The sequence below is a fragment of the Palaemon carinicauda genome, chromosome 10, assembly GCF_036898095.1.
Source record: "Palaemon carinicauda isolate YSFRI2023 chromosome 10, ASM3689809v2, whole genome shotgun sequence".
Lineage (NCBI taxonomy): Eukaryota > Metazoa > Arthropoda > Malacostraca > Decapoda > Palaemonidae > Palaemon > Palaemon carinicauda.
Window position 1 is genome coordinate 140299986 of NC_090734.1, and position 22641 is coordinate 140322626.

Genomic DNA, 22641 nt, shown 5'->3' on the forward strand with positions numbered 1-22641 from the left:
CTCTTCCAGACACATTTCAAGCTGTCAAAGGCTACTGCTCAGCCTTGAGTATAGAATATTCTTTCGACTGAAGGATATAGACCTCACCTCATTGGGAGTTTTCTGTGCTCATAAGCTTTGTGCATTCATTCCAACCCGTAGACCTAAGTCCAATGGAGTGGGAAGTGACTTTGATTCTCAAGGCTCATATGCATATCCCTTTTAACCCTTTGAGAAGGTTGTGAAACAGAGACCAGACTCTCAAGACTGTCTTTTTGCTAGTCTTCGTGTCAGTGAAGAGAGTAGGCAAATTGGACAATCTCTTATTTAGTCACCCACATTGAGGGAGGCATGAGGTATCTTTTACAGTAGTTTGTTGCAATACCCAAAACCCTTTTGTTCACAACTCCAGATTCGAGACCTCCATTCCATCTCTGTGAAGCGTCGGGTGGCAATTAGGAGAAGATGCTTTTGTGTCCCATGATGTGTGTCTGGTGCGATCTGAAGAGGACCCCACACCTCGTGCCTTAGTGTCAGCTCTTCTTCCTCAGCATTGTCAGAACCAAGAATGACATGTCGAGGAACACAATCTCTTTCTGGTTTCGTTAGACTATCCGTAAAGCACACTCCTCAACAGCTGATATGGTCGAGGTACCAACTAGGACCAGGGATACATGCTCCACCCTATCCTTCATGAGGAATCTCACAGGCATCCTGGTGTCGAAGGCTTGTCTGTAGAAAAGTCAAACAACCTTCATGGCCTTTTATCTACGGGGGTATAGCCACAAGTCCCTCCGCACTTTTGTTGTTGGTCCTGTGGTGGCTGCTTGAGTAGTTGTGTAGCCAGCCCATCTCCCACATGGGACAGAAAGTATGTTGTCTATGGTAATGTGATAATGTAAGTGGAATGAAATGTTGAATGGCTGGCTTTTTTCAAGTTTCCATCCCCTATCTTGGGTACGAAGTTGTCAAAGCGTTACTCGCTGGATCTTTCTTGATGCTGCTAAGCTACACTGGTGAGCTCCATTCTTTAGAATCTAGAGAAGTATCTTCCCCCGCGCCCCTAGATGGGGGGAAGGACCAATTGATCATCATATGCCAGGTACAATATATTATTCTGGACTGTTTGGGGGCAAGCAATTTCTTAGACCATATACCAATCTTCTTGAACAGGCCAGGCCCATTCAGCCTATTCATTCCCATGATGGACAGATGTGGGTTTGCTGGAGTCTTCTCCTTTGCTCCTGTACAGGATGAGGCAGATTGGCATTTCCAGGGAAGAAAAAGAACAAACCAGTTTGGTTCTAGGGCGACTTCTGGCCCACCAATCAATCTCCCTATTTTACAGGATGAAAGGTTTGACTGAAGATCAAAAGTGTGGAGCCTCAGATGGACAGGGCTACTCTCCTGCACTCACCACCTGTCGTTAACTACCTTGTTAATGCATTCAATGACTGGTCCAGCTCTGCTAAAAACCTTTCCCTAATTTGAAGGACTGGTTTGTGAAGCTAGGAAAATATATAAATTACTTTAAAAATGTTTGATTTTTTTATACAGTATAACCATTTTTTGTAATATGTATTGTTGACTGTACTGAATAAGGTTCTTTTTCTGTATCCATGTAAGCTCCGGTGAAAGTTATCTTTTATTTATGGGATATATGGGTTATGTAAAACTATATGTATACATATTTCAAAGCATGTGAAGACAATATAGATTACTTAAAATGTCAGTGTTTTGTACCATAAGATCTATTCTTTTTCAATATCTTAACTTTTTTATGATTTCAGATCGTTCTTCCCAGCCAAGCAATGGGAAAAGGTCAAACTCTCCAGAAACTTTGTCAAGGCCTTACAACAAATAGATGAAAATCTTGTCTTCTGGAAAAGATATTTCCGGCAAAAATGCAGGCAGCGGTTGTTAAAAATCACTCAGTATCTAACGCGTATGAGGAAGATCAAATTGAGAGGAAAATTGTAAGTAACTACTGAACAATGTGTTATTGCCTTTGTTTTATTGATTATGTTTTATATTTTGATTTTTTATTGTATCTTAAGAAATTACTGTATAATGGTCACTGTGCAAATTAGTCTTGGTAACACTGTAGTTTAGCAGTGTTATGTCTTGCCAGTAACTGGATGGATTCCTACCTAGGAATGATAGGTACCACAATCAGCATGGCATATATCTACCCCCATACATTTGCTTTGTAAACATTTTATAACTGATTACTATCTACATTGTGACTAGCCTTAATCTGTCTAAAAGACACACAATTTGAGTTTGTAAGTTTTGTCAACAGTTTACTAAGTCCCAGCCTGCCATGATCTTTGAAATGTTAATGACAAAGAATGGTATAATTTTTATTTGTGTTGGAAGCTGGATCATTGGAGGTAAGTTGACTGCTGCACAAAATCTGATAGCCTTATGAGTTTTGTTGTTTACTCCACCTTGTTGCTAGCAGCCTGATTTTTCTACTTAAGGACCATGACGACTAATGTATTAGGGTGTTTGCCATAAAAGGGTAAGATAAGGTTAGTTATTTTAAGGATGGAGGTGCTTGGGTGGACTGTTTAGGTGCTCTGGCATTGGATGCCGTCAGTTCTCTTTTATTCTATGTCCATCGTTGGCTTCTTCTCTTGTAGGGGCTTTCAAGTCGTCTATATCTAGTCTCCTAGTAGATGGTTATGAAATGTCTTTGGAGCTTCACCTCCATTTATTGCTGGTTCTATACTGGTTTAGACCTAAGAAGCTGCCAAAGCCACTCACACGTGAAACTTTTTAATGTAAAATGTATTCCTTTTTATGATAATCACCCTAGATACCCTAAACCTATAGGGTATAGAGCTTTAGGAATCTTGGAGGACTTGGAAACACGCAAGGGGAAAATTTTATCTGTAGATTGCTTGTAAAGTACCTCTATGAAAAGTACCCTTGGTAGATTTCTGTAAATGTATTTCAGATTCAAATTAAGAAACCTCCTAAGAGATAATGAAGGTAATTTTCTTGAAGTGTATAGAATGCCATAGTGACTCTCTTTTTGTTTTTACTGATGGATCCAAGTCCATGCTGGCGTTGGATTTGGGATATGTTTTCCTAAATTTACTAGAAATATTAGATTACCTAACCAAATGTCTCTTTATACAGCTGAATGATATGCTATTTTAATAGCAGTCAAGGAAATCTTCAGGCTACCTCATAAAGATTGTTATTTTTTGGGACTCCTTAATTGTATTGATGACAATGAACCACTTCAATTCATTGCACTCAATAATAATAGAGATTCTTGAATGGCTGTCTCTAATGGAAAATAGAAATAAGAATATTAAATTTTGTTGGGTTTCTGCTCATGTCGATATAAAAGGAAATGAGAAAGCGGACTCTGGCAAAGGAGGCAGTTCATAGTTGTATAAGAAATAATGTATAGGAAATAACTTTGTGGTACCTGCAAAGGATATGTACCCCGTAATTCAGCGTATACTTTGAGAAACTTGGAACTTTTATTGGTAGTTGGAAAAGCAGAAAATAAGTGAAGGTATTAAGTCATCTTGTCCATGGACATACAGTATTTTGATATGCAAGGTCAAGAGAAGTGGTGTTGTGCTGAATGAGAATTGGTTACACCAGATTGATGCACAGCTTTTTGATGAGTGGAGAACTATCAGCCATTGTGTGAAAATTACTTGGTGCTATTGACTGTGACTGAGTGTTCAAGTTACTAGACTGAGAGATTGTACCATTTTAATAATTGCAAGGATACCAATGACATTTACATACTATCTAATATTTTGGGACCTGAATGCAATGTGGATTGCCTTTCTAAGTTTCTTTTGGAAACTAATTTATTTAATAAGATTTAATCAGGGTTTGAAATAAGTTATATATAATATTCATTAACTAATTTTGTTGCCATCAATTAACTCTCCTACAATGACCTTACCTTACATACTGTACTGTAATTTGTGGTGGCCTATTGGAAATTGCTCTTTCTGGCGATTGCCTGACGGAGGTTAGAGTTCTGCTCAAACTCGATAGTTTCTCTAGTGTCTGCAACCTCACCTTGTGAGCTAAGGATGGAGGTTTTGGTGGAGTCTGTAGGTCTACCTGCTGAGTCATTAGCAGCCATTGCCTATCCCTCTGTGGTCCTACCTTGGGTGGAGAAGGGGTTTGGGTGCTGATATGTATATATGGTCAGTCTCTGGGACATTGCACTGCTAGCTAGGCCATTGTTACCTGTCCCTTGCCTCTGCCATTCATGAGTTGCCTTTAAACCATTTAAAAACTACAGTAATATCATTATCTTTCATTATTACTCTTGTAATCTTCATAGGTTGTGACTTGGCAAAACACAATTGAGATCAAACTTAGTAGAATTTACTTACTCTGTAAACATTTTCTGCCCTTCACACATACCCTGCACTATGTGCAATTAGATTTTAAATGTTTTACTAGGGTCATAAAAAAATATACTATGCAGAATGAATTCAAAGTAGATGCAAATAACAATAGGGAATCTTAACAGTAATTCAATAATCATAATGGTAATGAAATTGATAAATTTGTAGGCATACTAACAAGGTGTTTATAACATCTAATGTTGGTAGTGAGAGTTCATTTTGAGTGGAGCTGAAAGCTTGAGTTTCTTCATCTGTATGTTGATAAGCAAATAATATTGTATTTAATGGGGTTTTAGACCTACATGAAACTCGCAACCAAATATCCAAACTTATAAACCACTACAATTATTGTAGGCTTTGCCCTTTTGATTGATCTTTCATTCTGCAGTTGTAGTAGATAATGAGCCCTTGAGCTTATATCATCCTGCTTTTTCAACTAGGGTTGTAGCTTGGCTATCTACCTATCTGCCATGGCACTTCACTCAATTTTGTGAGGTACTTACATACATACATACATATACCAAGGTACTTCCCCCAATTTTGGGGGGGTAGCCGGCATCAACAAATGAAACAAAAACAAAAAGTGGACCTCTACTCTCTACGTTCCTCCCAGCCTGACAAGGGACTCAACCGAGTTCAGCTGGTACTGCTTTGGTGCCACAGCCCACCCTTTCCCGTTATCCCCCACAGATGAAGCTTCATAATGCTGAATCCCCTACTGCTGCTACCTCAGCGGTCATCTAAGGCACCGGAGGAAGCAGCAGGGCCTACCGGAACTGTGTAGCCGACATAAAAAAAAAGAATAAAAGTAGATTTTTTTTCATCTTTGCTCTTTGTCTGACAAGGGACTCTGCTGAATTTGGTAGGTACTGCTAGCGTGCTACAGCCCACACTTCCCTGTTTTCCACCACAAATGAATCGTCATATGCTGACTCCCCTAGTGCCATTACTCAGCGGTTACCTTGGTAGCAGTAGGACCTAGTAATAATAATAATGATAATAATAACTTCTTTAATTTTACATTTTAGATATTTGTTTAGCAAGGAATGTCATCTTTTTTTTTTCTTCTTTGTACAGCAAAAAACTGATTCCAATACAGCGTAACATTGATGTGCGACTGAGGAGGCGAGAAGAAAAGGCTTTTATAGCTGCTCGAATAGACAATGCAATTGAAAAGCAACTTCTACAGAGATTGAAAGACGGAACTGTGAGTACCTTAGAAGCTTATCTTTTATTGTATTATGCTTCTGAATGCTGTTTACCAATGAAATCCCATATTTAGTTTCCAAATGTTCAGCATTGATCCCTGTCTATACTGGAATGCAGTTTCACTTATTGGAATCTACTTGCTTGAAAATGTAGTAAACAGGATTTTATTTACTTTACAGTGGCATTCAAACACATTAAACTGTGCATTTAATACAAACAAGATTATACAGATTTACACTTGTTTGCAATATTTTGAGTGAGATATAGAGAGAATATTCTATGATTAGACATATATCATGCTGTAAGATAATCGAAGGTACCTGTTTCTATAGCAGAAACATATATTAAGAATTAATGATAATGTTTCGTCTGTTATGTAAACTAGGTTAAGTTTTAAATGTATACATAACTTTTTTTTCAGAGTTATGCTTTACAGCTTTAAAAGATGTAGTTGTTCCAACACTGAATACTTACCTTGAACTACTTTCTTAGGAGTATCTGGGATCTCCTCCCAACTGACCAGAGTTTTGTGTAGTTTACTCTACTCCCGTTTTCTATGAGGGGTAACCTCAGGTGGTGTGATACATACCCTGAGGCGACCCCGGGTCAGAGAGTATGCTTGCTCAGGTCTCGATCCCCAGTAAGTTCTCTTGTCGCGTCGTGATAACATCACGGCGCTCTCCTTATCCAGTGTGACCCCTTGTGTCCCCGACCCCCTTTGTGTCTCACGCGGTTCCCACGTGGTACCTTTGTGTTCCCCCTTATCCTTTCCCTTTGTGTTCCTGTGTCTCGCGGTGCCTTACTAGTGCGTATTGGAGCATCCCCGCCGTTGTCCTGGGCTTATGGCCAGTAAATCGTGTGGTGCTTTCCTGTCGAAACCTGAAGTTGACCCGCATTCCTTGTGTTCTTCGTGTAGGGGCAGTGTGTGTTCCCCTACAGCCACGTGTCCGGAGTGCGAGTCCTGGAACGAGGTGCAGTGGGTGCGTTACGGCACCAAAAAGAAGGCGTCTAAGAGATCGCCTAAGAAGCCGAGCGTCTCTTCTCTTCTTGCTTCGCCGGGTGTATCGTCAGACAGAGCCTCGCTGAAGCCTTCCCCTACCCAGAGTAGGGGATGAGGTAAGTCGGTTGCGGGGAAGAGGCTTGTGACCCTTCCCCGGGACTCTGATTTACGGGATAGTGGTGTTGTGGCGTCATTCCAGGCAAGTGAGGAGCCTGAGGGAGGGATGGGAGTGTGTTCGGGGGACGGAACCCTGGTGCAAGCAGGGCCCGTCTCCTCAGATGATCCTATGTGGGGAAAAACTGTGACTACCTCTTCTCCCGCCTTGTGGGCGTGTTTTTCAGGTGCTTCCGCAGCCGAGGGTTCCGCCGAGAAGGAAGACTCGCCGCCGTCGGACTCCCTCGCGTGGGTGCCGCCGAAGACGCCCTTCAGGTCTCTGTTGAGGACGGAAGAAGGTTTTGAAACCTGGTCCCCCATCGAGGAACTCCCACGCTCCCCTCCAGCGCCTTCAGCTACGTTTCTGTCTGTCTTCCTACAGCCCTCTTCTTCCATCGAGCGATGCATGGACCCATCAACAACTCGGCACGAGTCGGGCCCGCCGGTGAGAACATGCAAGTCGTCGGGCTCCTTGGTCGAAGCGTACTCTTGCTCCTCGGAAGACGGAGCCCCGAGGGACCATAGGAGACGTCGTGAGAGGTCCCGCAGGAGACGTTCTTGCTCCTGCTCCCGCTCCAGATCCCGTCACGGGGATAGGCGCTCTAGATCCCCCAGGAGGAAGTTTAGGAGAAGTGACTCCCCGGGGGAAGAATGGGTCGTCATCCCTCGTAGCAAACTTCTCGAGATGTCAGCAGTTCCGGGTCCCTCGAACTGGCTCCCAAGGACTCGCTCACCAGTGAGGTACGTATCCAGCGGCAGATACGATCGACGGAGGGAGTCGTCTCTTCAGGTCCCAGCGGACAGGCATGAGTCCGCGAAGGTTCTGACTTCATCCGCCCAGCGGGGAGAGTCGCCCCTTCGGTCTGGCAGCCGCGTCCTGACCTCCAAGTCAACGTCGAGTTGGCAGGAACGAGACAAGCAACTCCCTTCGACGAGCAAGCCCGCATCTACCTGGACCTCCGTAAGCAGGGATAAGTCCAGGACGGAGGCCTCCGTCCCGACGGCGATGCCCGTGGTACGCCCTGAGCCGCCCAAGTTGGACTATTCCAAGATGTTTCCTCCCCCCCGCGCGGCGACCTCCGTCACAGGCAGCGGAGCATCCTACGGAGGAAATGGACGACAACGGGGAAGGTTCAGCAGCAGAAGTTTCGGCCTACAGGAGGGTAATAGGACTCATTAGGAGGCATCACAGACTGGACGAACCCGAGCCCTCCTCCGACGGAGTCTGGCTCTCGAGCCTCAGTAGGCTGGTTGATGCCCCGGTGCAGCAGAGACCCTCGCTAGCCCTGCCTTTGACTAGGGATGTTAGGCTTGGTAGGGCTCACGTGGACAAGATCGTGGCCAACCATGCAGAAGCCCCCAATACCCAGAGCTCCTCCAAGCTTCTTCAAGGCCTAAAATCCCAGAGCCGGTTTTACCTTCCTGAAGGGCATCGCGCAGGTTTCTGTACTGTGGAGCCTGCAATCGCCATCCTGGGATAAGGAGCAACTGAAGAGAGGGCTACTACCGCCCCGATCTGTTTCTCCCCTTCAGAAGCTGCCATGATGAAGGAGATAGCCAAGGACCTGGTGAACGTTTCCTCGTGGCTGGATTGGTGGGCCTCCACGCTGGTAGGCTTCCAGTCCTCCCACCACCTCACTATCCTGGAGAACCAGGCCTTACTGAAGGAGCTGATTAGCTCGGGAGGTAAAGCCCTGAAGTTTCTCTCGTACCAATCCATCGCGCAGGCCGCCAATTGGGTTCTGCGGAAAAGGGACACGGTGCTCAACAAGCTCGTAAGGAAGCTCCCCGACAGAGAAGTGAGGTCCCTGAGGAGCCTACCCCTGTGGGATGACTCAGTTTTCCCCCCTGAAGGCAGTGGAAGAGACGGTAGAGAGGGTCAGGAAGCTGAAGGATACGGGAGACTCCAGACCCCCTCCAGTGAGAAGACCTACCCATAGAAGGGCACCCTCCGACGCCTCCCATCCTCCTCGCGCCTCACCTAGTCAACCCAGGAGAGACGCCCCTACTACGGCCTGGTCTCAGTCTTCGCAGCCCTCCCATAGAGGAACGTCTTCAACACAGTCATCCTTCAGGCCTTCCTATGCGGCAGCCAGAAGAGGTCGTTCAGGCCGCGCCTCTAGAAGGAGATAGGGAGAGAGGCCCCCTACTCCTGCTGAAGCCTCAGGTGGGGGGATGCCTCAAACATTCTTGGCAAGCATGGAGAGACCACGGAGCAGATCCGTGGACCGTAGCAGTCCTGAAAGAAGGGTACAGGTTGCCCTTCCTGGCGGACCCCCCACCTCTAATGCCAGATCAACAGGCAGAGTGGTTGGCACCCAAGGACCCCATGAGAAGGACGGCCCTACAAGAGGAGGTCTCTGCGATGCTGGCGAAAGGGGCGATAGAACCAGTCAAGAACCCGGGCCCGGGGTTCTACATCAGACTCTTCCTGGTGGAGAAAGTGACGGGGCTGGAGACCAGTCATAGACCTCTCATCCCTCAACAAGTTCGTGTGCAAGACTGACTTCAAGATGGACAGCCCGAAGTCGGTCCTAGCGGCCTTGAGGGAGGGGGGACTTCATGATGTCCATAGACCTCAAGGACGCATACTTCCAAATCCCCGTTCACCGCTCCAGCAGGAAGTACCTAAGGGTGAAATGGGGTACCCAAGCGTTGCAGTTCAAGACCCTCGGCTTCGGTCTGTCCACAGCCCCTCAGGTCTTCCCGAGGGTCTTCACAACAGTCTCAGCCTGGGCACACGAACAGGGCATCCGCCTGATTCGGTACCTGGACGACTGGTTGTTGCTTTCAGCCTCAGGGGAAGTACTGAGGGAACAAGGCGCGAAGCTCCTGTGGTTCTGCAATGTCCTGGTTATCATCATCAACCTAGAGAAGTCCCAATTGATACCCTCCACCAGTATGACCTACCTCGGAATGGTCCTGGACTCCCGGTTGGCGAGAGCTTTCCCTTCCGCGGAGAGACTAGACAGCTTGGACCAGATCCTCTGGCCCTTCCTGTCGGACCAGCCCAGGAGAGCCAAGGACTGGCAAAGACTGATAGGCCACTCGTGTCGCTGGAGAAGCTAGTCCCCCAGGGGAGACTCAAACTCAGGGGAGTTCAATGGAGCCTGAAGGAGACCTGGAACCAGAGAGACTCCCCCCACAAGGTGGTCCCGGTGTTCCCGGAGACGAAGGAAGTCCTAGAGTGGTGGATTGCCAGATCGAACACCCTCAAGGGAATGCCCTTCGCAGCCGACCCTCCGGAGATGCTTCTGTTCATGGACGCATCCAAGGAAGGGTGGGGTGCCCATCTCCTCGGCAGGACAGCAAGAGGAAGTTGGACGGACGAAGAGAAAAACCAGCACATAAACGTACTAGAGATGATGGCAGTGCGAAGAGCGTGCCTAGAGTTCGTCCATCGGCTCCGGGGAAACACCGTGGCACTGATGTGCGTCAACGCCACGGTGGAGGCCTACATAAAGAAACAAGGAGGACAAAAATCGAAGGAGTTGTGCGTCCTCACGATGGGACTGCTGGAATGGGCCGAAGGGGAACAGATCAAGATCTCAGCAAGGTTCATTCCAGGGAAGAGAAACGTCCTGGCCGACGGCCTCAGCAGAATGGGTCAAGTGGTAGGATCCGAGTGGTCCTTGCACCCGGAAGTGGCCAAGACCCTCATTCAGAAATGGGGATCGCCAGTGTTGGACCTCTTCGCAACGAGACTGAACGCACAGCTCCCCGTGTTTTGTTCTCCTTTGCCAGATCCAGAAGCGGCGTTCGAGGACGCCTTCCAGCACCCTTGGGACAACCTTGATGTTTACGCCTTCTCTCCCTTTGGGATGCTCAGACAGGTCCTCAACAGGGTGAGGCGAGCGGACAACCTGTGGATGACTTTGGTAGCGCCCTGGTGGCCGGAGAGAGAGTGGTTCGCGGATCTAAAGGAACTGGTGCGCCTTCCACCTTGGCCCCTTCCGGACAAGCCAGACCTTCTCCGGCAGCCCCATTTTCAAAGGTTCCACGAGAACCCTCAGTCCCTCCACCTTCATGCGTGGAGGTTATCGAGCGTCTCCTGAGGAAGGAAGGATATTCTTCGAGAACGGCAGCAAGGATGTCAGGGTATCTGAGGCGTTCATCAGCGGCAGTATACCAGGCAAAGTGGGCCACATTCACTAAGTGGTGCGTCTCGAGGAACATCAAACCATTGAGGGCCTCCATTCCAGAGATAGTGGACTTCCTAGTTTATCTCAGGGACGAGGTAAACATGTCCATCCCAGCCATCAAAGGAGTCCGGGCTGCTCTGGGTCAAGTCTTCCTCCTGAAGGGCATCGACCTGGGTGCCTCCAGACATATCTTGATGCTCATCAGGAGCTTCGAACAATCGTGCCCCCCTCAAGCCAGTAGGGTGCCCCTGTGGGACGTGGCCAGAGTCCTGAAGATGCTGTCAGAACCTCCCTTCGAACCCCTAAAGGACATCTTGGACAAGGAACTCACCCTCAAGACAGTTTTTCTGTTAGCTCTGGCATCAGGGGAGTTGCACGGACTGTCGTACGAGGTGTCACACACGAAGGGTTGGCGTGAGGCTACCTTCAGGTTCGTCCCATCCTTCATGGCAAAGACTCAGAATCCAGCCGTTTGGGATCCCAAGTTTGAAGGGTTCTCAGTGCCTGCAATCCCTCGATTGGACAACTCGAGGGACTTGCTGCTGTGCCCTGTCAGGGCAGTACGAAAATACTTCGAGAGGACAGCCAGACTTCGACCCAAGATCAAGAGTCTGTTTGTCTCCTCGGGACTAGTGAAGAAGCCAGTCTCCAAGAATACTACCTCCTTCTGGCTACAGCAGGTGATCATCAGGGCCTACAGTAGTGCAGGGGTCCCTCTTCCAGGAAAGCCCAGACCCCACGACATTAAGGGTCTAAGTACTTCATTGGCATTTGAGAAGAATATGGCAGTGGGCCAGATCCTGAGGGCAGGTACTTGGTCTAATCGGTCGACCTTCACAGCTCACTACTTGAAGGACTACTCGAGGAAGTCCCTGGACGGGTTCTCGATAGGTCCCGTCATTTCCGCGCTCCAAACGGTTTAAAGGTGTAGCCCCAGTGATAACCGCGTGTAGTAAGTCCAAGAGACATAGGTTCCTTCCTTAACTCCCTTGTTCTTCCTTCCCCTGCTCCCTTACCGAAATGACTCCAGTAGTCCCCTGAAACTGCCATGGGATACACTATCGTTGGAAGGACATGTCTCCTAGGATTTCTTGCAGAGGTGAGTTACTTCGACACAAAGATGGGTTTTTGCGTAGTTTTCCCTATTCTCTCGTGTTTTCCTTGGGGTCAGCAGAGCCTAGTCTCCTATCTAGGTTCCTCTTATATACTTCTCACAGTCTCTAGGTCCTGAAGGACATTCCCACCTCCTAAGGTATAAGTCTCCTAAGAAAGTAGTTTGAGGTAAGTACTCAGTGTTGGAACAAATCACAAATTTTAAGTGATTTGTATTTTTCCTAACAGTACTTACCTCGAACTACTTTCGGGTAATGGCCCACCCATCCTTCCCCGAGTGCCTTGCTGGACCTCATAGAAACCTACGCTATCAAGAACTTACTGGGGATCAAGACCTGAGCAAGCATGCTCTCTGACCTGGGGTCGCCTCAGGGCGCGTATCACACCACCTGAGGTTACTCCTCATAGAAAACGGGAGTAGGGTAAACTACACAAAACTCTGGTCGGTTGGGAGGAGATCCCAGATACTCCTAAGAAAGTAGTTCGAGGTAAGTACTGTTAGGAAAAATACAAATTACTTAAAATTTGTGATTTTAATTCATATTGATGTAGTATAGCAACATACATTACAATGAATAAATGGTAGGGTTTGTGGAATGTTAAATAACTATTCTAATTAAAAGATACCACTACAATTATATAACATTAATACAAAAGAAATTTATGACAGAAATAGTGCAATTCCACCTCATTTGACTCGTGAAGGTCACCCATAATGTTAACCCTTTGAGTGCCATTCGCTATATTCTGAGTTCAGATATTTATCCTAACTTCGGCGTCATGTAATGTATTTACTTATTAATTTTTTTAGGTGTTATGAAAGTTTTATAAAATACCATGTAAAATTATGTATCAATGGAAATTAAATTTATTTAGCTTACGACAAAAAATAGTTTTTTTCTGAAATGAATTATGTTAAGTGTCTCTAGAAAGGTCATGGGGCTCAAGTGTCAAAACTTTTGGTGAGGGGTTAGCCTTCAAAGAGTTAATCAACAGCTTGGGGTAGAATCCTAATTAAATTTGATTAGAATTCTAAACTTTTAAAAACTTTTTGTCATCAATCTTATAAGGTGTGATACACTTAAAAAGTAGTTATTTTTAAATATTTAACTTAGCCGGTGAATATATAGCTGCAACTCTGTTGCTCGACAGACAAACTGTACAGAAAAAAACTCGCCAGCGATCGCTATACAAGTTGCGGGTGTGCCCAACAGCGCCATCTATCGACCAGATACCAAGCTCAATGTAAACAAAGGCTCAATTTTCTCTCTGTCGACGTGTCGACAAGACGTACTTTACTCGCTGTTGCTAAACTGGAGTTTTTCACATCATATTGGTGAAGTACTATATTCTGGTTTTGAGCTTTCGCAATGCAGGTGTTTTATCTTCATCTTAAATCTTGAACTCGTTTTGGATAGATTTAATTATGGTGACAAAGAGAGTATGGACTTTCTTTCACTTTTAAATGGCCGACCCTTCCCTTAGACGGAAGTGTGTTTAGGCTTTTAGTAATTATCTTATCACGTTATAAATTAATTATAGATTTTCCTCTATATATTTTATATCTCTCCGCCTTTATTAGGCCTCTTCGATTAACTTTCCATTTATTATAAACATATAAAAATAAATTTTAATGTTTTGTTTATATGCGACCTTTCCTGAGAGTAGGCGGTCCTAACTTGGAAACCGAAGTTAAACAACGTTGAGCCCTTTGCAATCGTAAATAGCTTTTAAAGAGCTAATGATTTAAAACCTTTTAAATGAATATTTTTAATAAAGATTTTATGAAGGAATTTCTTTGAATAGTCTTCGTACTGTTTTCAAAGATGAACTAACGTTTAGTTTATTTATACTACGCAGTTTGCGCTCTATCGTTACGATAGAGAGAGAGAGTATCACGGTTTCACTTTGCAGAAAGAGTAAATCGATTCTGACGTTTTGTTCATTATTCTTTCAAAGCTTAAAGGAACTTTTTAATTGATAAACCTTTCAGAGTTTTCCTTTGGTCAAATAACATGTTTTTTTGACGAAATGTAATTGGGCTCTTCTCTTAGGTGCGAAATCAAGAGAGAGAGAGAGAGAGATATAGAGACGGAGGGAGAGAGAGGAGAGAAAACGTTCCGTTCAAACGGGTAACGTTGTTCTCGAGTTACTCTCGTCCCTATTCTCTGTACGGGGAAGGATAAAACGTTTTTAGTTTTTTATTCTCGTCCCCAGGCTATGTGCGGTGAGAGATTGAAAACGTAGTTTATATAAACTAGTGTTTAGTCTCTTTCCCAGCCACTGAATTTTTTATCTTAAAATATGTTTTCTGTTTTTTGCTGGTATTAATGAGCTTGCATTATACGACTGATTTCGCAATTACTACCTTTTAATGAAGGGTAGAATTGCGTGTTTCAGGTAGAAATCAGTAAAAGTTTCGATTTCAGTGAAATAAGTGCAAAACAGAAAATCGAAGTGATAAAGTGATATGCGCAAAGTGTTACAGTGTTGCGTCCGAGGGTTCGTCTGTTCGTGCCTGTCGTTCACCTAGTCCGGGACCTCTTGCAAGCTCCCAAACAGGGGAGAAGTAATGTCGAACGACTTATGGGTTCGAGAGGCCTTGATCAACGAACAGACGTTTCCCTCTATGGTATCGGGTGTATCTTACCAAGATCTCCCCTACCATAAGACGAGAGAGACGTTTTTTCTCCTCGTCATCCGAAGGCTTTTCGCATAAGAAACCTGTCACAAGGTTTCGAAGCCCTTAAGCGAAAGTCAGTCCTTTCAGGACAGGTCCAGCGTCCTTTGTGCTTCCTGTTGACGTTGGCGTAGCTAAGTCACGTCAGTCAGGTTGTTTAAAACCACACTCGATGCGGTCTCGTGTGGATTTTCAGCCGCATTTGGACGTTAGGCCACTTGCTGATGCTCCTGTTGACGTTCAAGACGTTCGCTAACAATCGGAGTTGACTTGTTTTGACGCTGTGCGTCAACCTCCGCATTCTAGAGTTGTTTTGACTGCTCAGTCTAGGCAGTCAAAGCAGTCTCGAGTGGACGCTGTGCGTCTTCACGCACCTGTTGTGGTTGACAGTTCAGTTGTTGACAGTTCACAGACTGTCAAGCAGTTACATGACGTTGCGTCCTGGTCCGCTACTAATGCACCAGTGAGTGTGGACTCTGCTTGTAAAGCATTGCCACCACGGTAGGTCTCTCCCTTGCTTGAGACTCAGCTTTTATCGGACAAGGTTCCTGTAGATGAGGAAGTTGCTGTTCCCCCTCCTACTGATATTACCTTAAGGACTCTGTCAGATGGAGAGGAGCCTAAAGCTGCTTAGCCCTCTATGGACTTTAATTAAATCATGATGATTTTTTTTAAGGATCTTTGTCCGGATCTTTTTGTAACTGCTGCTCCTCGTTCGCCTAAACGTCAGAGCTTACATTAGGCCTAGCTACTTCGAAGCCGTTGTTTTTAAGCTAGTGCTCTCTCGCTCTCCTAGAGAGCTTTACGTTTGCTAGGCGACTGGTTTATCACCAGGAGGAGTTTGGGGGATACAGCCTTTGCTTTCCCTTCTTTTAAACTGGCTTATAGAGCGAGAGTCTGATATGACACGAGAGAAGTTCTCGGCTTGGGAGTTCATGCCTCTGCCCAGATAGACTTCTCAAATCTCGTAGACTCTCCCTGGCGCCTGGCCAGGAGACGCTCCAAGTTTTTTACAGGTCAACTTCACAGCTGTTTTCGAGCCTTTGAAGTTTTGCTGTACAATTATGTCATGCATAAACAAGGCTTTCAGGGATGGAAAGCGGTACCGCCTCAGTCGCTAACCCCGTCTGTTGCCGCACCTGCTCCCGTAGACCCTAAATGGGCTTTGCTGCAAGACATGCAGTCCAAGCTTGCGTCCTTGATAGAGGACTTTAATGCGGAGAAGGTTGCTGCCGAACCTTCTGGCCAACAACCTTCCAACCGGTCGGTTGTGCGTCCTGTTGACGCTGAGGTAACCTTCTCGCGTCTGCCAGTTGAGGTGGTTCCTCCACCGATGCGACCCAGTGTGGGTTGCCAGCCGCACGTTGACGTTAAGCGACGCTCGGAGGTGGTTGTTGACGTTCAGGACATTCAACAACCAGCAGAGGTGACTTGTTTTGACGCAGTGCGTCAACCTCAGCAACCCGGTATGGTGTTGACTGCACAACACACACGGTCTAGACAGTCTCGGGTGGACGCTGTGCTTCCTCGCGCACCCATGGTTGTTGACAGTTCACAGACTGTGCAGCAGTTCCATGATGTTGCGTCCGGCTCCGTCACGCATGCACCAGTGCGACCGGACTCAGCGAGCCAGACGTTGCCCACTCCGTTGCCGTTTCCTCATCAGTTTTCGGATGAGGAACTATCTGATGAGGACGTTGCTGAACAACAAGACGATCAGCCCCCAGAATAGATCAAGCCCTGCTATCCATCCAGAAGATGCTGAAGAAGGAACGCTGCTCAGTCAGGCTGTGGATGAGTCTGGTGGGGACGCTGTCATCCGTGGAACATTTTGTGTCACTAGGAAGACTACACCTCCGTCCTCTTCAATACCATCTAGCTTTTCACTGGAAAAAGGACAAGACGCTAGAAGCGGTCTCGATCCCGATTTCCGGAAAGATAAAGTCTTGTCTGACTTGGTGGAAGGACAATATCAACCTAAGAGAGGGTCTTCCCTTGGCTGTTCAGACTCCCAGCCACGTTCTCTTCTCGGACGCATCGGACGTGGGCTGGGGCGCGACACTAGACGGTCGGGAATGCTCAGGACTGTGGAACTCGAGTCAGAGGAGCATGCATATCAACTGCAAGGAGCTGTTGGCAGTACATCTGGCCTTGAAAAGCTTCAAGTCTCTCCTTCGAGGCAAAGTGGTGGAAGTAAACTCAGAAAACACCACGGCCTTGGCGTACATCTCCAAACAAGGAGGTACCCACTCACTGACGTTGTACGAGATCGCAAGGGACCTGCTCATCTGGTCAAAAGGTCAAGACATCTCCCTAGTAACGAGGTTCATCCTAGGCAACTTGAATGTCATAGCAGATTGTCTCAGTCGGAAAGGGCAAGTAATTCCAACAGAATGGACCCTCCACAAGGATGTGTGCAAGAGACTTTGGGCCACTTGGGGCCAACCAACCATAGATCTCTTTGCAACCTCGCTGACCAAGAGGCTTCCAATCTATTGCTCCCCAGTCCCGGACCCAGCAGCAATACATATAGATGCCTTCCTCCTAGATTGGTCACATCTGGATCTCTACGCATTCCCACCATTCAAGATTGTCAACAAGGTACTGCAGAAGTTCGCCTCTCACGAAGGGACAAGGTTGACGTTAGTTGCTCCCCTCTGGCCCGCGAGAGAATGGTTCACCGAGGTACTTCGATGGCTAGTAGACGTTCCCAGAAGTCTTACTCTAAGGGTGGACCTTCTACGTCAGCCTCACGTAAAGAAGGTACACCAAAGCCTCCTCGCTCTTCGTCTGACTGCCTTCAGACTATCGAAAGGAGGCAGCCAGTGCGATTGCTAGAGCAAGGAGAGCATCCACCATTAGAGTCTACCAATCGAAGTGGGAAGTCTTCCGAGACTGGTGCAAGTCAGTTTCTGTATCCTCGACCAGTACCTCTGTAGCTCAAATAGCTGATTTTCTCTTATACCAGAGAAAAGGACGATCCCTTTCAGCTCCCACTATCAAGGGCTACAGAAGCATGTTGGCATCGGTCTTCCGGCATAGAGGCTTAGATCTTTCCAGCAATAAAGATCTTCAAGACCTCCTTAAGTCTTTTGAGACCACCAAGGAGCGTCGTTTGGCTACCCCTGGTTGGAATTTAGACGTGGTACTAAGATTCCTCATGTTAGACAGGTTTGAGCCGTTACAATCAGCCTCCCTGAAAGATCTCACTCTAAAGACTCTTTTCCTGGTATGCTTAGCCTCAGCTAAAAGAGTCCGTGAGATTCATGCCTTCAGCAAGAACATCGGATTTTCGTCAGAAAAAGCCACCTGTTCGCTACAACTTGGTTTTCTAGCCAAAAATGTGCTGCCTTCTCGGCCTTGGCCTAAATCTTTCGATATTCCCAGCTTATCGGAGATTGTAGGCAATGAACTAGAAAGAGTCTTATGCCCTGTGAGAGCTCTTAAGTTCTATTTAAAGCGTACCAAACCTTTACAAGGTCAATCTGAAGCTTTATGGTGTTCAGTTAAGAAACCATCTTTGCCTATGTCAAAGAATGCTTTATCATACTTTATCAGACTGTTAATACGAGAAGCTCATTCACATCTGAGTGAGGAAGACCGAGCTTTGCTTAAGGTGAAGACGCACGAAGTTAGAGCTGTTGCAACTTCCGTGGCCTTTAAGCAAAATAGATCTCTGCGAAGTATAATGGACGCAACCTATTGGAGAACCAAGTCAGTGTTCGCGTCTTTTTATCTAAAGGATGTCCAGTCTCTTTACGAGGACTGCTACACACTGGGACCATTCGTAGCAGCGAGTGCAGTAGTGGGTGAGGGCTCAACCACTACAATTCCCTAGTTCCAGATCCTTTTAATCTTTCTCTTGAAATGTTTTTTAATGTTGTTTTTATGGGTTGTCCGGAAGGCTAAGAAGCCTTTCGCATCCTGGTTGATTTGGCGGGTGGTCAAAGTCATTTCTTGAGAGCGCCTAGATTAGGGGTTTGATGAGGTCCTGTTGTATGGGTTGCAACCCTTGATACTCCAGCTCCTAGGGGTCGATCAGCATCCTAAGAGGATCGCGAGGCTCCGTAAGGAAGACGTACTTATAAGGCAGAGTAATCGTTCAAGTCGACTTCCTTACCAGGTACCTATTTATTTTGTTTTTGTTATTTTGATAACTTCTAAAATGAAATAAAAAACTCTTAGCTCATAAAATGTAAACATATATTACTGGTCTCTACCCACCATCCTGGGTGTGAATCAGCTATATATTCACCGGCTAAGTTAAATATTTAAAAATGATATTTTAATTATAAAATAAATTTTTGAATATACTTACCTGGTGAATTTATAAATTAAATGACCCTCCCTTCCTCCCCAATAGAGACGCAGTGGGACGAGGAGAAAATTGAGTCTTTGTTTACATTGAGCTTGGTATCTGGTCGACAGATGGCGCTGTTGGGCACACCCGCAACTTGTATAGCGATCGCTGGCGAGTTTTTTTCTGTACAGTTTGTCTGTCGAGCAACAGAGTTGCAGCTATATATTCACCGGGTAAGTATATTCAAAAATTTATTTTATAATTAAAATATAATTTTTCAGTTGTAGAACAGGTATTTAAAGCTGAGATTTATTGATTTGGAGTGTCCAAGCATTACATAAGGATAAATATTACCTTCACTTGTTTTGTTGAACTACGAGGTAATCATTCATAAATGTCATTATGGGTCTTCATACCTTGATAATGATATTAGTCAAACTGTTAACAAGTCTGGTGTGTATAGTTTCTAATATTTAAGTACGTGTTTATTATTTTTACTTTGTTTTTGTATTACAGTATGAGCGTATTTATAATTTCCCACGAGAAGCCTTTGATGTAAGAATGGAAAATGAAGAGGAGGAAGAGAGTGAAATCGATGAAGCCGAGTCTGAAAATGAAGAAGAGTTAGTGGATACAGATGAAGATGTAGAGGGACAACTAGAAAGGGAAGTCGTTAATGAAGATATGGAGGACGAGGTAACATACTTGAGATTTTTTAGAACCAGAATTTCTTCCAGGCTACATAAATTTTTTAGCAGTCTCTTGTCAGTAACTTACAACACTCAAAACTTTGAAAATTTTTATCAAAGCAAACGATTTGATGAGAATAGAATTTTTCTTATTTCTGTCTTGCAGTCTCTGCACTGAACTTAACATAATTTATAGTGACATAATTTTGATTTGTGGCTTTATTGAGCACAGCTTTGGGGATGTGAAGGTATAGATATCCTTTTATATTTTGAAGGTTAAGAAATTTACAGAATATGAAAGTTCTCTAGTAAAATAGTAATGTGTAAGGATTTTTTATTTTACATTATTTCAGTGAAAATTCCCTGAGAATTCTGTGTTGTTCATTCTTTTAATGAAAAAGCTGGTCAGTGATAAAAAAATGAAATTCTTACAAAGATGTGTGCAAATCTTTTGTTCTCTGTTTAATGTGTGGTGTAGGAATACAAGTTTGGTAAACAAACAGTCACCGTCTTGATCCTCGTTCATTTGGACAAAGCCGCTTAAAGCTGTGGTATTTTTTAAGCATTAGATATATCATATAAACTACAATATAGTTTTTCATTCACTTTTTTTCCAGGAACAGTTTAGCTTCTTTTTTGAGAACGAGTTAAGATTTTACAGTTTATAAGTTATTTTTGATAAAATTAGTACCTACAATAATTTAGTATGGGTTTATTGCTATGTTTATTGGTAGAGTTTTTTCATTATTATTTCAGTTTGATCTTTTGTTTTATGAAGAGAATCACTGGTACTGCAAATATAGAAAAAGAAGATAAGGAAAGGGGGAAAGTGTAACTTTGCACTACCAGAAAATATATAACCTTTCCTTCCCCTAGAGCGGGACCTAGGTTCGTGTTCTCATAGCGTTGCTCAATTAAGTACCAATACTTACTTTCACATTCCTATTCATCCAGAAACTATGAACTTCCATTGGTCAAAGATTTAGTTTCAAATGCCTATATTTCTGTCTTAGGGTGGTTCTTAAAGTATGATACAAAAGAGCACAGTTGGTGTTATTTTTGTAGCAAGACAAGTCCAAGAGAAGCACATTATCTAGAATGAAATAGTAAAGTTTGTGTGTTTTGCTGATCTTGAATAGATTTATGACAAGGAACTAAGGTTAGTCTATTAGTGTTTGAATAAGAGAGGAGTATCATAGAAGTTGTCAAGGTTACTGATGATGATGTATGAGTGAGTAAGGACCACTGTTTAGATAAAATATGGGGATTCTGAAGCATTCCTTGTGGAGATTGACATCGGTCAGGAATCGGCTGCAAGTCTATTCCTGTTCTTCATCGTTAAAGACACTTTGTCATCAAAATTAAGGAACAATTAAGAATATTGGGAACTGATGCTTCCTGATGACAGTCATTTTAGCAGGCACAGAAGAAAGGTTTTAGCATGTAATTGAGCCCTAGAAAGGAAAGAATTGAAGGTGAACATTGGAAAGATAGAGCTGATGATTAGTAGTAGAAAATGACATGAAGAAGTAAACATTCAAGTGGAAGATGGTACAGTACTAAAACAGAACAATGAGTTTAACCACTTGGGATCAATAATAATAAAGGAGAGATGTACCGGGTACTCAGAAAGTAGTGAAACAGAGAGTGAATGAAGCATGACCAAAAGGGAGAGAAGTAAGTGGTATTTGTTTAAGACTAAGAAAATGCCATTGAGACTCAAAATGAAGATTATAAGACAGCTATCAGGGCTGTACTATTGTACAGGGTAGAGACTTGGGCCACTTCACTAGAAAGAAAGGAAAGCAAGTGTATAAGAAGAATGTGTGGTATATGTAATGTAAAAGATAATGATATGGAACTTTTTCTTTGATACTTTGGCAATGTAATAAGAAGTAGGTGGACCCAAGCAAGAGAGCTAAGAACATGCTATTGGTGGGGAGGACTGCTAGGCATCAGAGGATCATGTGGATGGATGTTGTTAGGAGGTACATTATATGGGTGGGTTGGATTGGGGAAAAGATGCAAGGAATAGAAATAGATGGAGAAAATTGATTTTGAGCAACCAACCCTGCTATACAGTGGGGCTAAGAAGATCAAAAGAAGTCTGAATATGGTTGAACAGACCAAGATGTATGTATACAAAATTACATTAAAGGTAAAATATTGGTATTCCCAGCCTTGTCTTGTATACCATACTTTTGATAAACCTGATTACAACTGATCCTCCTACCAGGGCGATTTGATTTCAACACGATTTTTCAGGGAAGCTTCACTAAAGTAAATACTATTTTTATATTAAAATTAATTATTTAATTACAGTACTTAGAATCCTGTAAGTGGTCACCCCTAGGGGTTGTTTTTTTACTTACAGTTCACTGAAGTTCAAACTTGCAGCCAATGTTTCTATGTTAAACGGGTTGACAAAAATCTCTCTTCATAGTTTATATATGACATCTATTTAATATTGTTAATGATTTTCAAGATATTTTATATTTCTTATTCATTATTTGTTGTATGTAGTTTATTTCCATATTTCCTTTCCTCCCTGGGCTATTATCCCTCTTGGAGCCCTTGGGCTTATAGCATCCTGCTTTCCAAATAGGGTTGTAGGCCAGCAAGTAATGATAATGATAAAATCTAACTCTGTTGATAGGATGACAGCGAGGATGAGGATGAAAGTGATGAAGAGAGGCAGTTTGTTGCAGATTTTGAAGAAAGTGATGATGAGGAGGATCTAGATTTAGAGGTAAGATGGTTTAATTTTTCTTTAAGGTTAGTATTGCTGTAAGAATTATGATTTGGAAAAAAAAGATATACTGTAATGGTTATTCATTTTTTAGTGTTATGAGGTAAATTTATCATTGAAAATATTAGGATAAAAATAATTCTTATAAAGCACTTTTATTCCTACGTGGATACAAACTTTTGAGTCATTTAAAGGGGTTACTTTTTATTTTTTAAGGCCAGATAAGAAAA

At 44.1% G+C, this 22641-nt stretch overlaps 1 protein-coding gene across 1 annotated transcript in view; it reads left to right on the plus strand.

The window, feature by feature from the left end:
* The window catches only part of Rbm13 (RNA-binding motif protein 13), a 45457-nt gene that overhangs the window by 16178 nt on the left and 6638 nt on the right, over window positions 1-22641 (plus strand). Inside the window, exons 4-7 of the mRNA XM_068381434.1 lie at window positions 1770-1955; window positions 5454-5583; window positions 19490-19669; window positions 22319-22411. Of these exons, the coding sequence (XP_068237535.1) occupies window positions 1770-1955; window positions 5454-5583; window positions 19490-19669; window positions 22319-22411 (589 nt within the window). The remainder of the gene's footprint in view (window positions 1-1769; window positions 1956-5453; window positions 5584-19489; window positions 19670-22318; window positions 22412-22641) is intronic.